The 20,808-nt window shown below is 47.8% G+C and overlaps 1 protein-coding gene across 1 annotated transcript in view; it reads right to left on the bottom strand.

The window, feature by feature from the left end:
* CSMD2 (CUB and Sushi multiple domains 2) overlaps positions 1-20,808 on the bottom strand; it is a 689,054-nt gene that overhangs the window by 225,869 nt on the left and 442,377 nt on the right. Inside the window, exons 15-19 of the mRNA XM_070786891.1 lie at positions 16,910-17,104; positions 4,605-4,743; positions 3,512-3,699; positions 2,442-2,630; positions 2,130-2,246 (exon numbers count right to left, since the gene is read on the bottom strand). Coding sequence (XP_070642992.1) covers positions 2,130-2,246; positions 2,442-2,630; positions 3,512-3,699; positions 4,605-4,743; positions 16,910-17,104 — 828 coding nt within the window. The remainder of the gene's footprint in view (positions 1-2,129; positions 2,247-2,441; positions 2,631-3,511; positions 3,700-4,604; positions 4,744-16,909; positions 17,105-20,808) is intronic.

The following is a 20,808-nucleotide window of genomic DNA, read 5'->3' as shown; positions in this document are numbered from 1 at the left end:
ACAACAACCACCACCACAGACCTGCAGATCAGGTGTATTTTTCTTAAAAATGTTAAGAGCTCTTTTTATATCAGGCTAGCAGAGAAGGCAATGGCACCCCACTCCAGTACTCTTGCCTGGAAAATCCCATGGACGGAGGAGCCTGGTAGGCTGCAGTCCATGGGGTCGCTAAGAGTCGGACACAACTGAGAGACTTCACTTGCACTTTTCACTTTCATGCATTGGAGAAGGAAATGGCAACCCACTCCAGTGTTCTTGCCTGGAGAATCCCAGGGGCGGGGGAGCCTGGTGGGCTGCCGTCTATGGGGTCACACAGAGTCGGACATGACTGAAGCGACTTGGCAGCAGCAACAGCAGTGGTTCTTAGATGATTACATAGGTTACAAATATTTTTTTTCATTAACTATTTAAATATTTTATATGAATATTTTAAATATTTATACACATCTTTTTTTAAAAACCCTAAATCCATTTAAACTGTTATTGAATCAAACATAACAGTCTATGCCTTTATGGAGTCTACTTTTGCTGCTGTTCTTCAAGTATGTCCCACCTGAGGTTAGACTTTCATATCTTTCTATTACTAGAATTTGTGGTTAAATGTGTGAGGTATGATTTGGTTTTTTCTTTTTTCCAAATGGTTAAGCCCACTGTTTCAAAACCATTTATTAAAAAATCCATCCTCTCTTTAATGGATTGGAAATGACACATTAATCATACACTAAAAACTGTCTCTCTCTCACACACACACATTCACACACACACACACTTGCTCTCTCTCTCACACACACATGCACAAACACAGGGGAATCTATTTCTGGATCTTTATTCTCCCCCACTGATTTGTGTGTCCGTTCCTATATTTATATTGCATCATTAAAATTATTTGAGCCCATAATAACATTTTAATATCTGGAACAGTTACTCTTCTTTTTAAATTTTTTCTTGACTTTTCTACATTTAATTCTTCTAGATCAGAGGTTCTTATTTTAGGGCATGTATCACAGTTAGCAGTGAAGTGTCCTAAAACATAGATGCCTGGTTTCCACCTCCAAAGTAGAAAATCTAAACCTCTAGGGTAGGGTCTAGCATTAGAGTAGCTGCCAAACTGCAGAGAACCTCGGCTCGTGAACTTCAGAGGACGCTTCTGAGGGCAGAAGTCATATCTGCCTGATTAGTGTATATTCCCAGCCCCAGCATCTACCACACAGGGGGCATTCAATCAGTATTTGCTGAATAGAGACTGGAATAATGTGTCTCCCAGCCAAGGAACACCATGGACTGCTGGCAGTCACCAGATGCTAGAGGAGAAGCAGGGGACAGTTTCTCACTTAGAGGCTCCGGGAGGAACAAGCTCCTTGATTTTGGATTTCTGGACTCCTGAACTGTGCAAAGAATAAATTTCTGTTGTTTTAAGCCCACCTCCCCCCCAAAAAAAACCAAAACAAAAAATATTTGCTGAATAAAAGAGTATATTAATTAATGTTTATTTATAGCCAGCATCTTACTTTGGACTTGGGCTCCCAAGGGTCATTTATGTCAGGGAAGGTGGAGCAAGAGGCCTGACTGGTGAAAAACATACATAAAAACACTCATCTGAGGAACAGTGTGAGTTCTGTGAGAGGAAGATGGCTCCAGACAGTATCTGAAGATTGGGTGTGAGGGGCAGGGAGCAGAAGCAGCCTACGTCCCGTCAGCACTCGGTATAAGGAACTCAGTCTCAGGTTATCAGGAGGGGTCAGGTCAATCAGAAAACGAGAACAGGAACCCCTTTGCTGAGTGGGCTGGCCATCTCTCTACCACCGGGGTGTTTACATAGAGGTGTGATACCATCTTGTAGGGAGTAATATAGAGAAGATTCCCTCATTAAGTAGGTTTTGAGAGCTGGCATTCTCTAAGATCTCTTGCAGAATGGAGATTTTTAGGTTTGAAAAATATTTGCTAGAGGATGAGTTCTGTGATTTTAAGAGATAGGAATGTTCTGAGAGTTTTCTGGTTGGTGAGAAAAATCCAGACCGAGCCCAGAGGTCACTATAGAGGGAGAGCCTCGTGGAGGCCATCTGGATATGGGGATCTTAGGGCCCTGACCACGTCGCAGCCCAATGCCTGCCATGGGCCTAAACACTCACCCTTGCCATGTGATGTTTCGATAATCCAGGTGCAGTTCAAGTTGTTGGGGTAGAAGTCAGGGAACCCTGGTGACAAGATGGTCCCACTGGAGCCTTGAATGAAGCCACCACAGAGAGCTGGAGAAGAGGGAAAAAGGACCCTGAAAGACTGAGGTGGCCCCGGGAGCTTCCCCCAGAATCCCCCTTGGATCCTAGCCCCGCTCTTGTTCAAACCTCTCACTCCTCACTGACAGAGGGTCTTGGAGTCCATGCCTGGGTTTTCACGGCAGAAAAGGCTCCTCTACTTCAGCGCCCCCTCCTGGTGAGGCTCACCTTCGCAGCTGGGCAGGGCCCGACTCCACTGGAAGTTGGGCTCACATTCCAGAGGCTCCCCGTCGCTCAGTGTGTAGCCTGAGTCGCAGCTGAAGGTCACCAGGGCACCCACGTAGAAGTCATTCCCATGACGTTGCCCGTTGACGGGGATCCCTGGATCCAGACAGTGGTCCGACTGCAATGTGATAGCTGGAAAAGAGAGCCCACGGCTGGAACAGACAGTTCCCTGCAACCACAGGGGGACCCCAGCTGACTCACAAAGGGAGGGAGAGAGAGTCCTGGCTGAGAGAAGGCTGGACTGTCATCTGCCTGCTCCTGAAATGTGGCTGTCGGTACTGGGTGAGGGTATCTGAAGACCCATCTGTCAGGGACAACCGGTTGGCTGCAATCATTCGTTCGTTCATCATCCATTCAGTAAACATCAGCGGAGTGACAAACACGGCTTGGATTACAGATAGGATCACGGGTAAGAAAACAACCCTCTGCTCCTAGTGCTCTCCGCCATAACTTTCTGCAGTGGTCTGCAAAGAACTCAGTCAACAGTCTCTTTCAGAATGGATGTGTGTATACGCATGACTGAGTCCCTTTGCTGTTCACCCGAGACTATCGCAACATTGTTAATCGGTTACATCCCCATGCAAAAGAAAAAAGTTTAAAAATATAAGATAAAATTGACTTTGTCCGATATTAATGCGGATATATCAGCTTTATCTTGACCCAAAAAAAAAAAAAAATCTCTTTCAATTGAGGCACCAGCAATGAATGCAGGCAATGGGAGAGGGTGAGGGAGTGTGAGATGACATCTCACTTCAACATCACCATCCATCAAGCACTCTGTTCCCGGGGTGCCCAGCAGGCTGGCGCCCAATCATCTGTACACAGAAGGGGACCTTTCATTCTTTCTGACGTTGAGCTCTGAGAGATGCTGAGAGCAAGGAGGACCTCCTGCGGAGCCCAGCCTAACTGAGAACTGCCCTGGGGACATGGCTGAGCGGGTCCCCCTGCCAGAGCTCAGCCCTGAGTCCTCCCCGGCACCCAGCCGGCCCCATCACCGCCACCCTGAGACTCACTCTCATAGCGGAGCTGGAAGCCGATGTCCGAGTGGCTCTTGTCCGTGGAGAAGAGGAGATAGAGGTGGTTGCTGGTGCTGATGAGGAACTGGGGGACCTGGGTGCCGTGGTAAACCCCAATCAAGGGCGCTGAGTACGTCCTTCCATCTCGCACTTCCAGGGTGTCGTAGTTGACCTCGGTTTTAAATCTGCCGAAGATGGAGACGAAGACTTCTTCAGAAACCCAAGGCTCATTAATTTGCAAATTACAAGAGACCCTGCTTGCATCAGAAGAACTGGGTTTTGGCAGGTTGGGGTATCTTAATATAGTCTGCACACATTCACTGGAGATGCGGGAGAACCCTCCCTACTGTGTTGAACCTTCCTCCTTCTTCTCCTGTGGTTGGACGCAGCTCTCCCAATCTTCTCTGAGGCCCGGGCAGTGACCCATCTTCAGAGCTAGAGGCACAGTGACTTGCCTCATGGGAGTCAGAATGTTCCAGGCCAGGGGTCAGCCAACTACAGCCCCTGGGCCAAATCTGGTCTAGAGTCTGTTTTTGTATGGCCTAAGGGCCAAGAATGGTTTTTGCATTTATAAAGAAGTTTTTTTTTTTTTTTTTTTTAAAGCAAAGACTATGCAACAGATATCTGCAAGTGTCCCATAAAACCTAAAATATTTCTTATGTGGCCCTTCACAGTAAAGTTTGCAACTGCTCTTCTGGGCCAAGGAAGCTTTGTCTAGATGAAGTTTACATTCATACTTGGGTGGCTGCTTTCCCCACCAGAGGGGCACAACCAGGCTGGGAGTAGAAGTGGGCCACATGAGCAGGATTTGGGTCAGAGGTGAGGAAGACCACCTTCCCACACCGAAAATGTCAGGGTGACGCTCCTCGGATGCTAACAGCCCCCTAAATGGCACAAACCCCACTTCTGAACCAAGGCCAAGAGCAAAGCCAGTGCAGCCTGTCCCTGCCCAGAGCATCTGCACCAGTGCCCTCTGACCTTGTTGACCTTGCAGCCTTGGTGCTGGCCCCCCACCCATCCCAGCTTCCCTGCCACCCACAGCAGAGCTATTACCCCTCACCCCCACCGCCCAGGCTGTGGTTATAGGCACCTGTCGAAGGTGATTTTGATGGGGTAGCCTGGCTGGGCTTCGATCACCCAGGCACAGCTCAGGGCATCCTTGTAGAAGCCAGGCCAGCCAGGAGACAGGATGGTGCCGCTGGGCGAAGTCAGATGACCACCGCAGGGAGCTGGGGAAGAAGGGAGACAGGCAGTTTTCTTGGGGGAACAATGAATAAAGAAAAGTCTTTCTATAAAATGTGTCTGCCAGCAAGTATTTTTTTTTTATTAATGGAGAATTACATAAACCATCTAGACTGTGAGTTCTGTCTTTTGGGACTTTTATGGATATGTCCAGTTACATCACTTGGAATTTTATGAAGGGCTGGAGGGGAGGCATGAAAAGAATCCTTTAAACAAAGTCCTCTGCCATTCTAGAAGGGTTGAAGTACAGCTAATATTGGGTCATACTGGTTCTTTCTTTGTTCTTCGCTCAATTATCAGGCCTCTGACAGAGGCATGAGCCTGGCTCCTGCCCCGCACACACAGTGCTGGCCCTGGACCGCGGTCAGGGTCCCAAGCTCAGCTCAGAGCCTTGCACAGTCCACTCCACTGTGAGTTCCCCAAGGGCAGGGGCCGTGTTATTTGTCCTGAACAACTCGGAGTCCCCAGCCCCTAGCCTTGTGCTTGGAACATGGGTGGAACACTGAGTGACCGCTGCTTGAATGAGTGAGTGGATGGAAGCATGCTCTCGGTCACGGCGGGTAAACCACAAGGCCCTCAGGGTCCAGGCACACTCCACAGCTGGCTCTGAGCTTGCAACCTGTCATCTCAGCCCCCAGTCCCTCTCCATCCGCCTTCCCACTCTCTCCCACCTTTCCCATCACTCCTGCCTTTTCCTGCAATCAGACCCTTGGCCCTGAGATGGTGATTAGAGCTAGTCCAGAGCTCTACCTTCAGGCCATGAAGGCTCCACCTTCAGACTTCATGGTCCACCCTTTGGGTTAGGCAAGGTCATGTGACCACCTTGATCCATCAATCGAGGACAGAAATGATGTGTGTCATGTCCATGTGAGAACATGAAAAGCCAGCGTGTGATCTGCAGCTGGTGACTGTGAAAGTGAGGATCTAGACGGAAGTCCCGTCAGCTGGGCATCTAAGTGACCTTGAGGAGTAGAGTCCCATGACCCTGGTTACACGTGTAGCCTGCGTAGCCTGTCTTTAAGCCACTGAGATTCTGGGTTTATCTGGTAGCACAGTCTAACATCAACCACTCTGATAAGACATCTCCCTCCCTGAGACAGATGATGAGGGTGTTGATCACGACGAGCACCAAAGCTGCTCCCACTGTCACCATCACGGCCACGGACTGAATGTTACACGCTAAGCTTCAAGGCATTGCTCACTCCTCACAAAACACCAACCCTGAGAGGAGGGTGCTATTCTTGTCTCTATTTTACAGTTAAGAAAGCGGAGCCTTAAGGAGATTGAGTAACTAGGCTTTGCTAACTAACTAGGATTAGCAAGTGGTAGAGCTTGGATTCAGACCTAGGAAGACAGCATAAATCCAGAGACTTTACCCCAAACAGCCTCCTTGTTTTAAAAGAAACTCTGCTTCCTTAGGCTCCCCTTACCATGGTGCTACCAGCTGCCAAAATGTGCTGAACAAGACTGGAAAGGAAAGGGGATAAAGAGCTACACAACACTCCTATCTTTGCAAGTTTTTGCAGATTTCCCCAAGTAATCAGACTCATAAAATAATAGCCAAATGTACCACAACTTTCCTCTCTCAATTCTAGAACCCTTCTGAGAAATTTAAAATAATCATCAGGCATTCTTCATAGTAAATTACATTAGAAAGTTCACTTAAAAAGAAGATAAAGAAGAAGAATTATGAGGTTAATAGTAGACAACTCATACTGCTGATTTAGGATACTAACTGCTTTTATGTGTGTTATCTTATTTAAATGTGCACACCATTCATGAAATCACCCCCATTTTACAGAGGAAAAACTGAGGCTAAGAGAGTAGATCAAGAGCTAGTAGAGCAGGAAAGTGAAAGTCACTCAGTCATGTCCAACTCTTTGCAACCTCATGGACTGTAGTCTGCCAATTCTCCAGGCCGAAATACTGAAGTGGGTAGCTGTTCCCTTCTCCAGGGGATCTTCCCAACCCAGGAATCGAACCCAGGTCTCCCACATGGCAGGCAGATTCTTTACCAACTGAGCCACCAGTTAACTTCAAATGTGCTGTCTCCAAATTCCCCTGCAGCACATGACAGCATGGCAACCACAGCCAACTGGTATGAGCTCCCTGGAATCGAGTTTACTATGTGTTGGGCTTAATGTGGATTATCCTCCTGACAGCTGCAACACTAAAAGGTAGATAACCATTATTATCCTGATTTTACAGGCAGGGATTATTATCCCATTACCAGGCAGTTGAGGCTTGGAGAAAACAAGAAATTACACAGCACCTCTATCAAATACTGAAAGAACAAACTGCCCATGGGTATTATTTCCTGGGTAACCCATTTTCAAAACTCATCCATTCATGTCACTGAAATGACCAATGTTTTCCTCTGCTTTCCCAATTGACTTGTGAGACCCCTTGAGGGTGGGGAGGGGCCTGCCTACTGCTATATGCCTGGGTCCCCAGGCAGGTAATGAGTCTCAGGAGAGAGTGGGGACTCCCTCTTGGCTCCCATTCAGCACAGGCCCAGTGTCTTTGGTGGCTGGACTGTGATGTCTTCACTTTGCGGGAAGCCGTAGATCACAGAGCCCCTATTGCCTGCCCTGGCTACTCTCAGTTCAGTGGTATACTCAACAAAGCCCAACCTCAACTCGCCAGAGAGGGAAGCTCAGACCTTTTCTTTGATGGTCACTATTTTGTTTTCTTTCTCTGCTATACTGTTTTATTACTTTGGCTATGACCTTTCTTCTCTGCTTTAGGTGCTTGGCAAACAATCTTTCCATTCATTCAGTCCTTCACTCTCTCTAGTTCATCTTCATATCCCAAGGTGGCAGTTGCTAGGCAGGGAGAGGGAGGGGAGGATTCCTACGTACAGTGTCTCTTTAACATTTCAGAAGATTTAAACCTCGCTCTTACCAAGAAAATACAAATCAAAACTACACCGAGAAATTATTTCTCATCCTTCAAGTAGGGAAAATGCAAGGTCTGACAACACATGAAGTTGAGGGAAAGTAGGAATTCTAGTACTCTGCAGCAAGACACGCCAAAGGGCACACAATCCCTAAGCAGGGAAATTTGGTAGCATCTAGCAAAACTCAGTCATTTATTCTCTCACCTAGCAACTCGACTTTTAGAACTCTATCTCAAAGATGTGCGTTTGTGTGTGTTAGTTTCTCAGTCAAGTCTGAATCTTTGTGACCCCACAGACTGTAGCCTGCCAGGCTCCTCCATCTATGGGATTTTCCAGGCAAGAATACTGGAGTGGATTGCCATTTCCTTCTCCAGGGGATCTTCCCGACCCAGGGATCGAACCTGGGTCTCCTACATTGCAGGCAGACTCTTTACTGTCTGAGCCACCATCCTAAAGATACACTGGCAAAAATATGAAAGGACATATATATATATGCACCAGGCTATGTAAGGCAGTACTGTTTATAATAGCCAAAGAATGGAAACAAGCTCAAATGTTCAGTGCTAGGGAGCTGACTGAATGAATTGGAGTAATCAACAAAATGGACTAGTTATGCAGCTATAAAACAAGAATGAGGAATATTCTGTGTAACATCATGGAGTGGTCCCCAGGACATTTTATTAAGCGAATAAAAGCAAGATACAGTGGGAAAAGCAAGGGTACCGTATGATTCCATTCGTCTAAGACAAGGGTAGGAGACACACACACCTTTACTCATATTAATGGTCAATGAAAGCGCAAAACCCAAAGACAAAAGATGACCTATGGATGGAGGGAGGGGGTGGAGTAGAAAGGAAAGGAACTGAAGCTGGACTCTCTTAGAATAGGCCTCCTTTTAGAGGTTTAGCTTTGGAACTATGTCAATATTTTACATAAGTAAAAGAAGACATGGGGAATCTGGGAAAACGGTGCTGATGAACCTATTTGCAGGACAGATAGAATAAAGATGCAGATGTAGAGAACAGATGTGCGGACAGGGGGTAGGAAGGGGAGGGGATGATTTGTGAGATAGAAACGGACATATGTACACTATCAGGTATAAAATAGCGGGAACCAGCAGTATAGCGCAGGGAGCTCAGCTTGGGGCTCTGTGCTGACCTAGATGGGTGGGATGGGGGCTTGGTAGGAGGAGGACTCAAGAAGGAGGGGATATATATATATATATGTATACATACAACTGATTCACTTCTCTGTATAGCAGGAACTAACACAACTCTGTAAAGCAACTATACCACAATAAAAAGCTTTAATTTTGATAAGCAATTTCTTAAAACTTAAAAGCAGTGTGAAATCAATGAACAGAAAAAAAATCAATGTCAGTCGGTAGCATAATTATACATAAAGAAACTAAAGAGATTTTTAAAACACAGTAATGTGATAGTTTATCCCTAGTAGGATGTAGAGACCAGAAGAATTGAAAGGAAAATCACGAAAACAATTTTCAGTAATCATACAGCTGTCCGTGGCATTGGGATTACAATTCTGAGACTCTTGGGTGGATATTAGGGGATGGGAACTTGGATTACCAGCAAAAATGAAAGTAGACACAGCGATGATATCAGGGAAGTTCAGTGAAAAAGAAAAATGCACTTACATTTGAAATGAAACGAACCCATGATGCATTTTAGCTTTTAAAAAGTATTTCTTAGCTCTGTTTGTTGAAACGGTTTAGAAACAAGGACCTACTCAATGGTAATAAGCACTGCCAGTACCCAGATTCTAAATACCATTTCTCACTAAAAGGAACCAGGACTCCTTGGAGAAATAGCTGATTGTAGGTCAGGGACAGAAAATGTACAAGATGAGTTTGGGCCAATTTCAAAACGCTCCCTCTGGCCAATGGGATGGTTTGAGTGCTGAGCAGAGTAACAACCGCAGTGCATTTAAACGCATACAGAACGTTTAAATCCTTTGGATTGCAATGATATTAAATATTTTTCAACTTAGGAAGATGCTAGAGTCAACCCATTAAGATTAAAAGTAGTAAATAAAGGAAAATAATTAAGTATTTCTCCTGTCTTTCCTTTATCAACTATACCTCAGGGTAACCAAATAGTTGTTGGGGGCAAGTTTTCTGTGTTTCCGCATATAAAAGAAGAGATAAAATGCTACTATTTTGTAATCTCTAGGCTATGATCGTTGATGGCTCTTATTAATAATATCACCCAAAGAGTAACAAGTAGACATTACATGTCTCTGATGGAGGCCCAGAGCTCTGCTTATAAAACATTTTGGCCAAAAACCAGAATCTGAATCTGATTAGGCTTCTAGATCTTACTGCCAATTAAAGGAAATGTAAGAGAGAGAGAGAGGATCGTGTTAAACAATCTCCTAGGGATGTAATCACCAGAATTCAGACTGCAGGAGACTCCTGGGGTAAACAACCTGCCTTCCTCAACAGAAATGCCGCGAGGGAGTGGGGCCGCCACCTACAGAGGACGCGGGGTGCATCCACCAATGGTAATGCGTCAGCCTCACCAGGGTTCTGACTTAAAATGCTATGAAAGAAAGGATTAGGTAGAGAATCAAGGAAACTTGATTGTGTTAAATAACTATCTCCATAATGTTAAAGACAGTAGTATTGAAGTTCTATTTTAGCGTGTTCTTTTCCTGTATTAGAGATACACACTAAAATGTTGATTACATATTATGCCTGAAATTTGCTTCACAATAATCCCAGAGGAGGGTAATGGTGGGAGATACTGGTAATGCTGGGGTATGAATGAAATGAAATAGGCCATGGGTTTATAATTGCTGCAGCTGGGTTATGGGCACATGGGGTTCACTATACTACTCTCTGTGTTTGAAAACTTCCATTAAAAATGTTAGGCTGATGACTTCCCTGATTTCCCAATGGTAAGGAATCCCCTGGGCAATGAGGGGACACGGGTTTGATCCCTGGCCGGGGAACTAAGATCCCACATGCTACATAGCAGTGAAACCCAGGCACTGCGGCTACCAAGCCTGAGGACCACGACTAGAGAGTCTGTGTGCCTCACGGAAAAGATCCTGTATTATGCAACCAAGGTCCTGCGTGCTGTATCGAAGATTCAGCGCAGCCAAATAAATAAATAAAATAAAACTTAGAAAGAAGATATCCCTTCTTCCTTTTAACAAAATGTTAGGCTGAAAAGAAGGGTATGCACACAGGCACACACACATGCATACAGGGAAAAGACAAAAAAAAAAAAAAAGAGGAGAGGGTTCTGCCTTGAACGGGGAGAAGGATTCAGCAATAAGAGGGACCCGGTGCCTTATCCCAGTGCCCAGTAGAGTAGGTGCTCAATAAATGCTTGAGGGAAGGAATAAAATACTGCATTAGGACCCTGCAAAGTCATAGGCTGAAATCTTAACTCCCACGTGACTGGTTTTGGAGAGGGGACTTGAAGGACACAATGACGGTGAAATGAGGTCACAAGGTTGGGCCCTAGTCCAAAAGGACTGCTGTCCTTAGAAGAAGAAGAGACACCAGGAGTGCACGTTCACAGAGAAAAAGGCCGCGTGAGGACACAGCAAGACGGCGGCCATCTGCTAGCTAAGGAGAGAGGAATTGGGAGAGAACGGCCAGCCCTGCTGGCACCTTGATCTTGGACTTCCAGCAGCCAGAAACATGAGAAAACACATTTCTGTTGTTTACATCACCTGGCTTGTGGTATGTTGTTATGGCAGCACGAGATGGCTAACATGCTGGGCTTCTGACGAGGGGCTGGGGTCCCCCGGGAGGGAGGCCCCACCTCTCCTGACCTCAGATGCTCCAGGGTGAAGGGCATATGGGATGGGGATGGAGTAGAGTGACCCCAGAAACACAGGCTCACTGAGCTCTCACAGGGCGCCAGCCACCAATTGACGTGTGCTCTGCTCTTCCTGGGTGTTCACCCTCACAGCAGAATTCAGGGTAGGTGCTGGTCTCAGCCTCATTTCCAAGTTGAGGAAATGGGAACAGAGGGCTTAGGTAACTAGTCTAGAAACACACAGCAGAGAAGTGGCAGAGCCAGGATTTAAACCTGGGAAGTCTGGTTGGGTCTCCTTGTGAGTCCCTTGGACTGCAAGGAGATCCAACCAGTCCATCCTAAAGGAGACCAGTCCTGTGTATTCATTGGAAGGACTGATGCTGAGGCTGAAACTCCAATACTTTGGCCACTTCATGCGAAGAGTTGACTCATTGGAAAAGACACTGATGCTGGGTGGGATTGGGGGCAGGAGGAGAAGGGGACGACAGAGGATGAGATGGCTGGATGGCATCACCGACTTGATGGACATGAGTTTGGGTGAACTCTGGGAGTTGGTGATGGACAGGGAGGCCTGGCGTGCTGCGATTCATGGGGTCGCAAAGAGTCGGACACGACTGAGCGACTGAACTGAACTGAACTCAACTGAGTCTGGCTCCAGAGCCTGCATTTCTAACCACTGCGGGTGGACACGAGAATGCCCACCCTGAGCACTGCCCTCACGGGGCTCTCCGTGTGACTGTCTAGAAGCCGTGGAAGCCTTTTCCTCGATTCCCTCCAACCACGCCTCCCCACAGCCCCTGAATCCCTCACAGCTCATCCTCCACCATTCTGTGGTCAAACAAAAGGAGCTCGAACTCTGGAGTCAAACAGACTGCATTTGGTGGTTCAAAGCGATCGCTCCGGTATCAAAATACCTGGACTTGGATGCTCATCCTCCCGTTCACTGAGCTGTGTGGCCTTGGGCAAGTTCCGCGCCCACTCTGTGCTTCAGTTTGCTCAGCTGTGAAGGATCCTAACAGTACCTCCCCCATGGTTGTCAGGAGGACGTAATAGAACAGTGTTTATAGAGCACATGGCCTAGTATTTAGCACATAATAACTGCTCGATTATTACTAGCTGGGCGATCTCAGGCAAGTCAGTTCACCTTGCTGCTGTGCAGATTTCTCATGCATAGAGAGTGACATCTTTCTCAACAAGAGGGACCAGAAGATTTAATGAAACATTGTTAGAAACTCAATAACTACCCTCCTTCCTTAGAAGCCCAAATGACATCCCACCATCACTTAGTTCCCTCTTGTGGGAGTGGGGAGAACGGATTTTTCTTTTTTTATAAGAATTTTTTTTAAGTATAAAATTAACACATTAATTTTACATACAGATAGGAAAAAAAAATGTAGACGTGTCTACACAAAATGCATAGGCCATTTTGCTCTGGGATGTGGGCCTAGGAAATGAATATTTCCACTTTAACTTTATTGCACTCGTGTAGCATTTAAATTTTTTACAACCATCAAGTATGAGTTTAAACACGAAAATACATACTTACTGCAGATAATTTATCTCCTTTTCCCCTGTGTATTTCTTTTAAACAGCATAGTTTTGAAAACCCAGTTTGAGAGTCTTTGTCTCCTAATAGGGAGTTTAATTACCTTTATTATCGTAACTGATGTGTTTGTCCTGCTGCTGTCATCTTCTTTTATGCTGTCAATTTATGATGCTTCTGTGGGTCTTGTTTTCTTTGTCTTTTGCGATTGGCAATATGTTTCCTTTTGTTTTAATTTTCTACTGGGATATGGAAAGTGGAAAACCTGCTCTTCATCCTATTTGTAGACGCTTTTAAGTCTTTGACAAACAAGTTTGAAATCATATTCTCTCTAGTGATAGAATTCAAGGAAATTACAGTAACGGGGTAGCCAAGAACCTGGATGTGGATTCTGGTTCTGTCACTTACAAGCCGGAAGGACCCTGGGCAAGTGACTTGGCTTCTTTGTGCTTTAAATGGGACAATTACAACACCTACTTCCTAGACTGGTACATGGCCGATATGAGGTGACACCTTTAAACACCCATCATAGTGCTGTATGAATCGGTCCCTGCTTAAAAGACAGAGGAAGAGACGAGCGTGGGGGTGAGAACCACATGTTCCTTTGTAGCTGCTTCACTACTTGGAAGTCTTTCCTAGGAAATTTCTGATTTTAAATACACGGATCCCTTATGTCCTCTGTTCTGTAGATCAGGGGTCAGCAAATTACAGCCCAGGGACCAAAGCCGACCCCTTCATTTCTGTTTTGTCAAAGCTGCTTTCCCATAATGATGGCAGAGTTGAGCTGAGACCGTAGGGCCCTCAAAGCTGAAAACGCTTCCTAGCTGGCCCTTTAAGAAAAAGTTTGCTGACTGACTTCTGCTTTATATCAGCCAGATGATCATCCTTCTTTCTAAATTTAGGAGAAGAAGCCATTTTCTCCCTTGTCCTATTACAGCCTCTCAAAAGCTAAGAGGCTCTCAGAATATATTAAAAGACTTTTTAAAAGACCATTAGCTTCCATGTTTAATTGTCCACAAGGTGGGGATACTTAATCAAAAACAAAACTAGAAAAAATGGAAAGACAAAGATGCTGGTTACAAAGCAGGATTCTTCCAAGACTTGGCACAGGAGGGAAAAGGGCCAAGGAGGGCCAGATTCCAGGGGCTTCTTAACCAGTGTGCTCCACGGTTTCAAGTCCAGACTTGGGCAACCTAGGTGGTGTCCAGCTCTCACCCTGGCCCTCTGATCTGCTGCTCCCCAGGTCCCCGAAAACCATGGTGGCATCAAATGCCCATAATTCTAGGAAGACCGAGCAGACTTTCCCTGGTGCCAAGTCAGCCTCTTTCCACCAGAGTGCCCCTTATTTCTGGTTGCCCACTGTCCCCAACCCTAAGCGCTTCCCTCCCCAGGGACAGAATGAACAAGACAACTGTAATTTCAAAATTAAGACTCTGCCTATCAAACAGTAATCCTCTTTAAGGTCCACGAACGAAGGCCGAGTTCTCTTGGGCATTCACTCGTGGTCTGGAGTAGCTCACTGCTCCGGCAGAACTGTGGTCTAGGAGCAGCTGATTCAGGAGGGTGGGTGGTGGAGAGAAGGCTGCCTCTCAGGGGGGTCAGCCCCACTGGGACTGAGCCCCCACAGGCTCAGGGGTGCTGGGGTCTGGGCTTCTGCCCCAGAATTCCCACAGTCTTGGTGGGGAAAGAGGACCAAGCTCCAGGGAACTGGTAAAGAAAATGTACTCATGGTGAGGCCCAGTGTCTGATCGAGTTCTCTGCTGCTGGTTTAAGAGGAACAAGGGAGCCAGGAGAAAAGAGAGACCAGGTGAGCAGGAGACAGCAGGGAAGATGTCCTGGGCCAGACGGACCGGAGGAAAATTCAAGAGAGGAGGTTGAGGAGCACGATGGAGAATGAGGGGCCTAGCCTAAAGGGAAGGCGAGACCCCAGACCAACAAGCCCCCAGACCCTGGACTCTGTCTCATCCCCAAAGACCACCATCAGACACTCGTGTTTACCCCCCTGCTGACAGGGAGGGAGTTACCCAGCCCATCAGGTCCACAGCTGGGCGGGGGCGAAGACAGGAGTTTCATGCTTCTCTGACACTGAAGCTTATGCTGTTTCCAGAAGAGCTCACTCGCTGGGTAAAATGGCAGAGGGGGCTAGGGGCTGTGAGGGCAGGACGGCACCTGTCTGTCATGAGCGGGACAGGCATCTGGAAGGATGAACCCACCACACGCTCCCCAAAGTGGACCGCTACTCTGCTGGGCCTGGTGAAGGAATGGTTAATATCAGGTGAACATCACGCTCGCTGCCAACACTGATGGGGCACTGCCTCTCTGCTCACGACCACCCTGGGAGAGGGCTCCCCTTCTTAATTGTACTTTACAGATGGAGCAATTGAGGCACAGAGAAGTCAAGTCACTTACCCCCCGGGGCGACTCAGTGGGTAAGTTTCAGGGAGAAGACACAAGGCAGTCTGATGAGAGTCAGGGCTCTGGAGGCCATTAGGGAGGCTCTAGCCTAGTTAAAAGGTCATTCATTCATTCATTCAGTGATTCATCAGCCAGTGTTGACTGAGCACCTAGCGGGTGTCAGACCATAAGCCAGCTGTGGGGATACAAGGCCGAGGAAGGTTCCCTAACCTCACGGAGCTTACCAACCAGCAAGACCATGGCCAATACTTATACGAGGCGCTCCGCCTATGCTGGGAACCGCCCTTTACATGTGCATCTTATTATCTCCCCACTTTTTTTTCAGCTGAAAATAAACAGAGATTTAGAGGGAAAAGGCAGCTTGCCATGGTTCCAGCCCAGGTCCTTCTGACCTGAAGGCCCCACCTTGATGCCAGACCCTCTGCCACAGGCTCTGTACTCTTGGGAGTCTCCCTCCCCACCCCCACCTGTCAGCTCTTGGGGCTGTGCCCCCTTTAAGGCACGCCCCATTCTTTGGGCTCCTGACCTTCCCTCTTGCTGGCTGGGGTGCTCAGAGCTGGGTCTGGGGACTGGGTATGGAGAGGTCCCTTAGGTCTCACCCTCTGTCCATCATGTGAGATGAGAGGAGGAAGCTTTCTGGCTCCCAGAAGGAAGGAGCCACAGCCCCTGCCTCCTCCTTAGACACCATCACTGCCTTCAAGGAGTCCGTTGTTCACAAGTATTTATCAAGGGCCTGTTCTGTGCCAGGCATTGTGCTTGGTGCACACGTCTGACATAATTCCTGCCCTTAAGAAACTTTATTTGTGTGTTCCATAACTGAAGCTGGGTAGACCAGATGGCTGGTCTCTGAAATTGCATTAAAACCTGTTTGCATGGTAAGGCAGGACTGAGGAGACACCACAACAATCTTGTGCCTACTTCAAGCTGTGTGGTTTTTTTTTCTGGCTGGTCTGCCCCTAGTCTCCTGGAGATTGACTGCAAGGATATCAAGGCAGTGTTTAACAGAGGCACCAAGGCCAAGCCTGGGAGATGTTCTAGGGAATTGAGGGAAATTAGCGTGTGGAGTCGGACACGACTGAAGTGACTTAGCAGCAGCAGCAGCAGCAGCAGCAGCAGCAGCGTGTGGAGACAGAAAGAGTGGAAGGCATTTTGAAAGACACGCAGACTCACAGCACTGCCAGGCTGCTTCAGGCTGATGGCACTCCCTGAAGGAGCTGAGAGCAGGGCTCCTAACTGCTGTGGTATTGAGAGCATTCCCAGTTGAAAGAAGAGGTGTTTTTTGATGCCTGACAGTCTAGATCCAGCGTTTCTCCAGTTTAATCTCTGGTTATAACTCAATTTTCTGTGCAATGTTGTTCTATAAAGACTCGACCATTCCAGGATGAGGGTGAGAGGGTGGTCGCCAGTCCCGGGAGAGGAGGACCACCGGGTTTCGGGCTGCTCGGTCCCCCTCCTCAGCGTCTCCGGCTGCCAGCTCCGCCCCCCGCCCGCCCGCAGGCACGCACCTTCGCACCGTAGCACCGCGCTGTTCCAGACCACACTGCCCTCCTTCAGGACACAGGTGATGGTCTCCGAGCCCTGAGTCCCGAGGAAGCCTTCGTCGCAGAGGAAAGAGATGGAGCTGCCCAGCTGGAGGCTGTCACCGAACCGCTTGCCATTCACTGGGACGCCAGGATCGGGGCACTCATTGTGTCGGAAGGCTGTGCGGAGGAAAGTCAAGGACGTGATTAGACAGAGCTGGTGTGCAGATGGACTCCCAACCAAAAGAAGCTTCAGTATGAAGGCCAATCCTAGACTTCCCCCGCTTTCCCAAGGGACCGGCATGCTGTGGGGAGAGCTGTCTGCCCTAAGCCACACTGAGCGTAAAGCAGGTCTTGTTGAACTCGATGTCCTTCTTCCCTGAGCATCTAGTCCAAGCTCATTCTAAAGCACATTTATAGGTCAGGCAGCGGGCTGTTTGTCCTGTCAGCTCATCAATATCAAATATCGATTCTGTGAAATGGGTATTATCACCCCACTTTACAGATGAAGAAACTGAGGCTCAACATGGTAAAGGAGTAGATCTGTGTCCTCAATGTCAAATCCATTCTATGGGCCCCTAAATTCAGACAGGGGATCACTTATGTTGCAGGGGAGCTGGACTCTAAATCCTGTGACAGTAATAGACATCGGGTACCTCACGTGCCCTGGGATCAACCCTGTCTGAAGCCATTCCCTTCACTTTCTTGCCTCAGGCCGCCTCTCACTCCACCCACGTGGTTGATCATACAGTTGGCGGGTGGAGAGGAAAGAGTCAGAACACTTGTGGGTTTAATCAAGTTCTGCCTCTTATTAGTTACATGGTTCTGGGCAACTGATGTCATCTTTCTGAGCCTCTGTTTCCTGACCTATAAAATAGAGATCATAGTTCACAGGTCGGGTCATTCTGAGATAGCAATAACATGAAAGTTGGTTTGAATTTGCAAGTGGAGAATGCTGGGTGCAGCGCATGACAGGTGGTGAGTCCTCTTTAAGTCTGGGTTCCCTTCTTTCTTCCTGTTCCCCACCTTCCTCCATCAGGGGTGCCCAGTTCTCATAGTCAAGTCTGAGGCTACACCCTATTTGCATCCTGGCTGTTTTAAGGAGAGTGGCTTTCCAGTGAAGACCAGGCTCCACGGCTGCGTAGACATGGGCTATTTTAAAGAACTCAGTGTGGAGCCCTCTGAGATTCCCTAGTGACTGAAACACTTGCACAGTCAGAAACAGAAGCAGCCATGGAAGCTGTCAGATCATCTAGCTGGAGGCAAAGCTGGCGATCCTTCCTACTGTGGCTGGGCCGCAGGAGCATCTGACATGGAGATGACCATGAGATCCCTGCTGAGCCCCGATGCAGTCCCCCTTCCCTCTGAAATGCAATTTAAGTCAACCTAGACTTCTGTCTCCCAAACTTTGCTTATCAGGAACTGTGACCATGAGCTTGCCCTGACATTTAGAAAAAAGGGCTGGGAAGAAAAGTGGTGCATGGGGCCCAAAAGTCCAGACATTTGTCTACTCAGAACCCTATCAGTCACACACACACACACACACACATTCACACTGCATAGGGATATGGAGCTATCTCCAATGTCTCAGAGCAAATGCTCTAAGTCAAAGATTTAAGTACTTCCCAGTTTTACCTGCGTCCTGTTTCAATCTCAGCTCCCTGGCAGGTGAAAGGGGATGGATCTTAACCTAGGAAGCTGATGTCGTGGGGCTGGGTGTGATGCCTGCAGGATGCTCAGTAAACAGCAGTCACTGTCATCAGCGTTCAAAACTCTCCACGTGGAAGAAGAGTCAGTTTACTCTAAGGAGCTCTGGCGGTGGAAGTGGGATCTCTGAGCCTTGTTACAGGGACACGGATTTCATGTTAGCGTGAAGGGAAGCCCGAGAGCTGTCCAGCTGTGGAGAGTGCTGTCTGGGGGTGAGGAGCTTCCTGACACTGGGCACATTCCAACTCTGCCCAGATGATTGTCGGTTGGGACGTGGCCAAGGAGACGCACACGCTGTGGGGGAGACTATACCAGTTCGTGAACATTTGCCCACGACTGTGGTTGCACTAGCTGCAACAGAACCATCTCAGAAGCTTGTAAAAACTGTAGATTCTAGGGCCTCCTTCCTTAGACAATTTGACTCAGCAGGGCTAGAATGGGGCCCAGATTTTTCCCTTGGACAGTAAGGAAATCAAACCAGTCCATCCTAAACAAAACCAACCCTTAATATTCGTCGAAAGGACTGATGTTGAGGCTGAAACTCCAATACTTTGGCCACCTGATGTGAAAAGCTGACTCACTGGAAAAATGCCCTCATGCTGCTAAAGACTGAGGATGGGAGGAGAAGGGGACGACAGGATGAGATGGTTGGATGGCATCACCGACTCAATGGACATGAGTTTGAGCAAACTCTGGGAAATAGTGAAAGATAGGGAAGTCTGGTATGCTGCAGTCCATGGGGTCACAAAGAATCAGACACGACTCAGGGACTGAAAAACAACAATCCAGCTCTATCTGTGTAAATGCACAGAAAATTATCTGATGTTTGTAATAGTGTTCATCTCTGGCGGAGGGGGATCTGAGGTGGAGGTCAGCACTTCTTCCTTGAACTGGCCTGTTTTTGACTATTGACATATCGGATGTGTATCACTTTTACATGATGGAAGAATATTAGAGAGGAATGCAGGGTGAGAGTTTGATCCTCAGGTTAGGTTTGTGGCTTTCTGCCTCTTTCTCCCAAGAACTCAGCATTTGCTTCTCTCCTGGAAAGTGGGGACCTACTAGGATTTGGTTTTCCTTGGAGACTATGAGATTTTTTTTTCCCCCAGGTCCTCCATCAGTATACCCATACTGCTTTGAGCTTGTAGGGTCCTTGGTCCTCCCCATCATGGATAAGCAGGCTTCCCTGGGATGGCTCTTACTCCTCTTCCCACTCCCACCAAGGGGAGGAAAGATCATTTAGCCATTCATGAATCTTTCCACTCAATAAACATTTACTGATCCTCATGACCTACCAGACCCTGCACTGGGCAGAAGGGAGAGAGAGATAAGTAATGCGTATCCCCATCTTTCCAGAGCTCATGATCTCATGGGAAAGTGGGGATGACGACAGATTGTCTAAAGCCAGTGCTGCAGCGCTAGACTGTGAAGACTGGGGAAGGCAGGACTGGGCTGCGTTTCCTCCTGCTCACAGGTGATGGGAAGAAGAGCACCCTGGGAGAGGTGCCCCTGGGAAGACGGACTGTTTCTAATCCAGTCCAGTGTCCCGAGGAAGGTGTTGAGGGAAACATCAGAGAAGCATTCTAGCTTCAGTGGTCCCTTGGAATCTCGGGTCTCCAAAGACCCCCACTTGGCACCTGGGGTCTTCAGCTCAGCTAGACCCTGGGGACGGGTGGGACAAGGAAGCAAGACCTCTGTGCCAAGTGGGGCTGGGTAGAGATAAGTTCTATTAGGAAGTGCCAAAGGGACCAGCTCTGGGTGTCCTGTGTGCCTGGGGCAGGGCTTGCTTGGGGACTTGCATTTCATAAGCAACCTCTGGGAAAGGATCTGGTTAATTGCCCAGGGGGACCCAGCTTCAGCTCCTTCTGACAATTTTCCATCGGCCAAGTTCATCGGGTCTGTAGCTGATTCTACCCTGCTCAGTGCCTCTTGCTACCTTTGGCAGCTTGCTGTTTCCAGCGTCCAAACTTCTGCCTTCACCCCTAACCCTCTCTACAACCCCCTGAGACACAGAAATGACAAGAATCACTGCTTCAGTTTGCTTCTAGAGAAGGGGCCCAGGGTTAAAACCAGAGGTGACAACTTTGGGACTGGGGCCAGGAGGAAATGACCCCAAAGCAGGCTCAAATGAGTCTCAGAGCCAAACAGAAACACTGTTCCAGACCCTTGTTTCTGAT

The sequence above is a fragment of the Bos indicus genome, chromosome 3 (assembly GCF_029378745.1).
Source record: "Bos indicus isolate NIAB-ARS_2022 breed Sahiwal x Tharparkar chromosome 3, NIAB-ARS_B.indTharparkar_mat_pri_1.0, whole genome shotgun sequence".
Taxonomy (NCBI): Eukaryota; Metazoa; Chordata; class Mammalia; order Artiodactyla; family Bovidae; genus Bos; species Bos indicus.
Note: the sequence above shows the minus strand (reverse complement) of the source record. Positions and strands in the feature narration are given on the sequence as shown.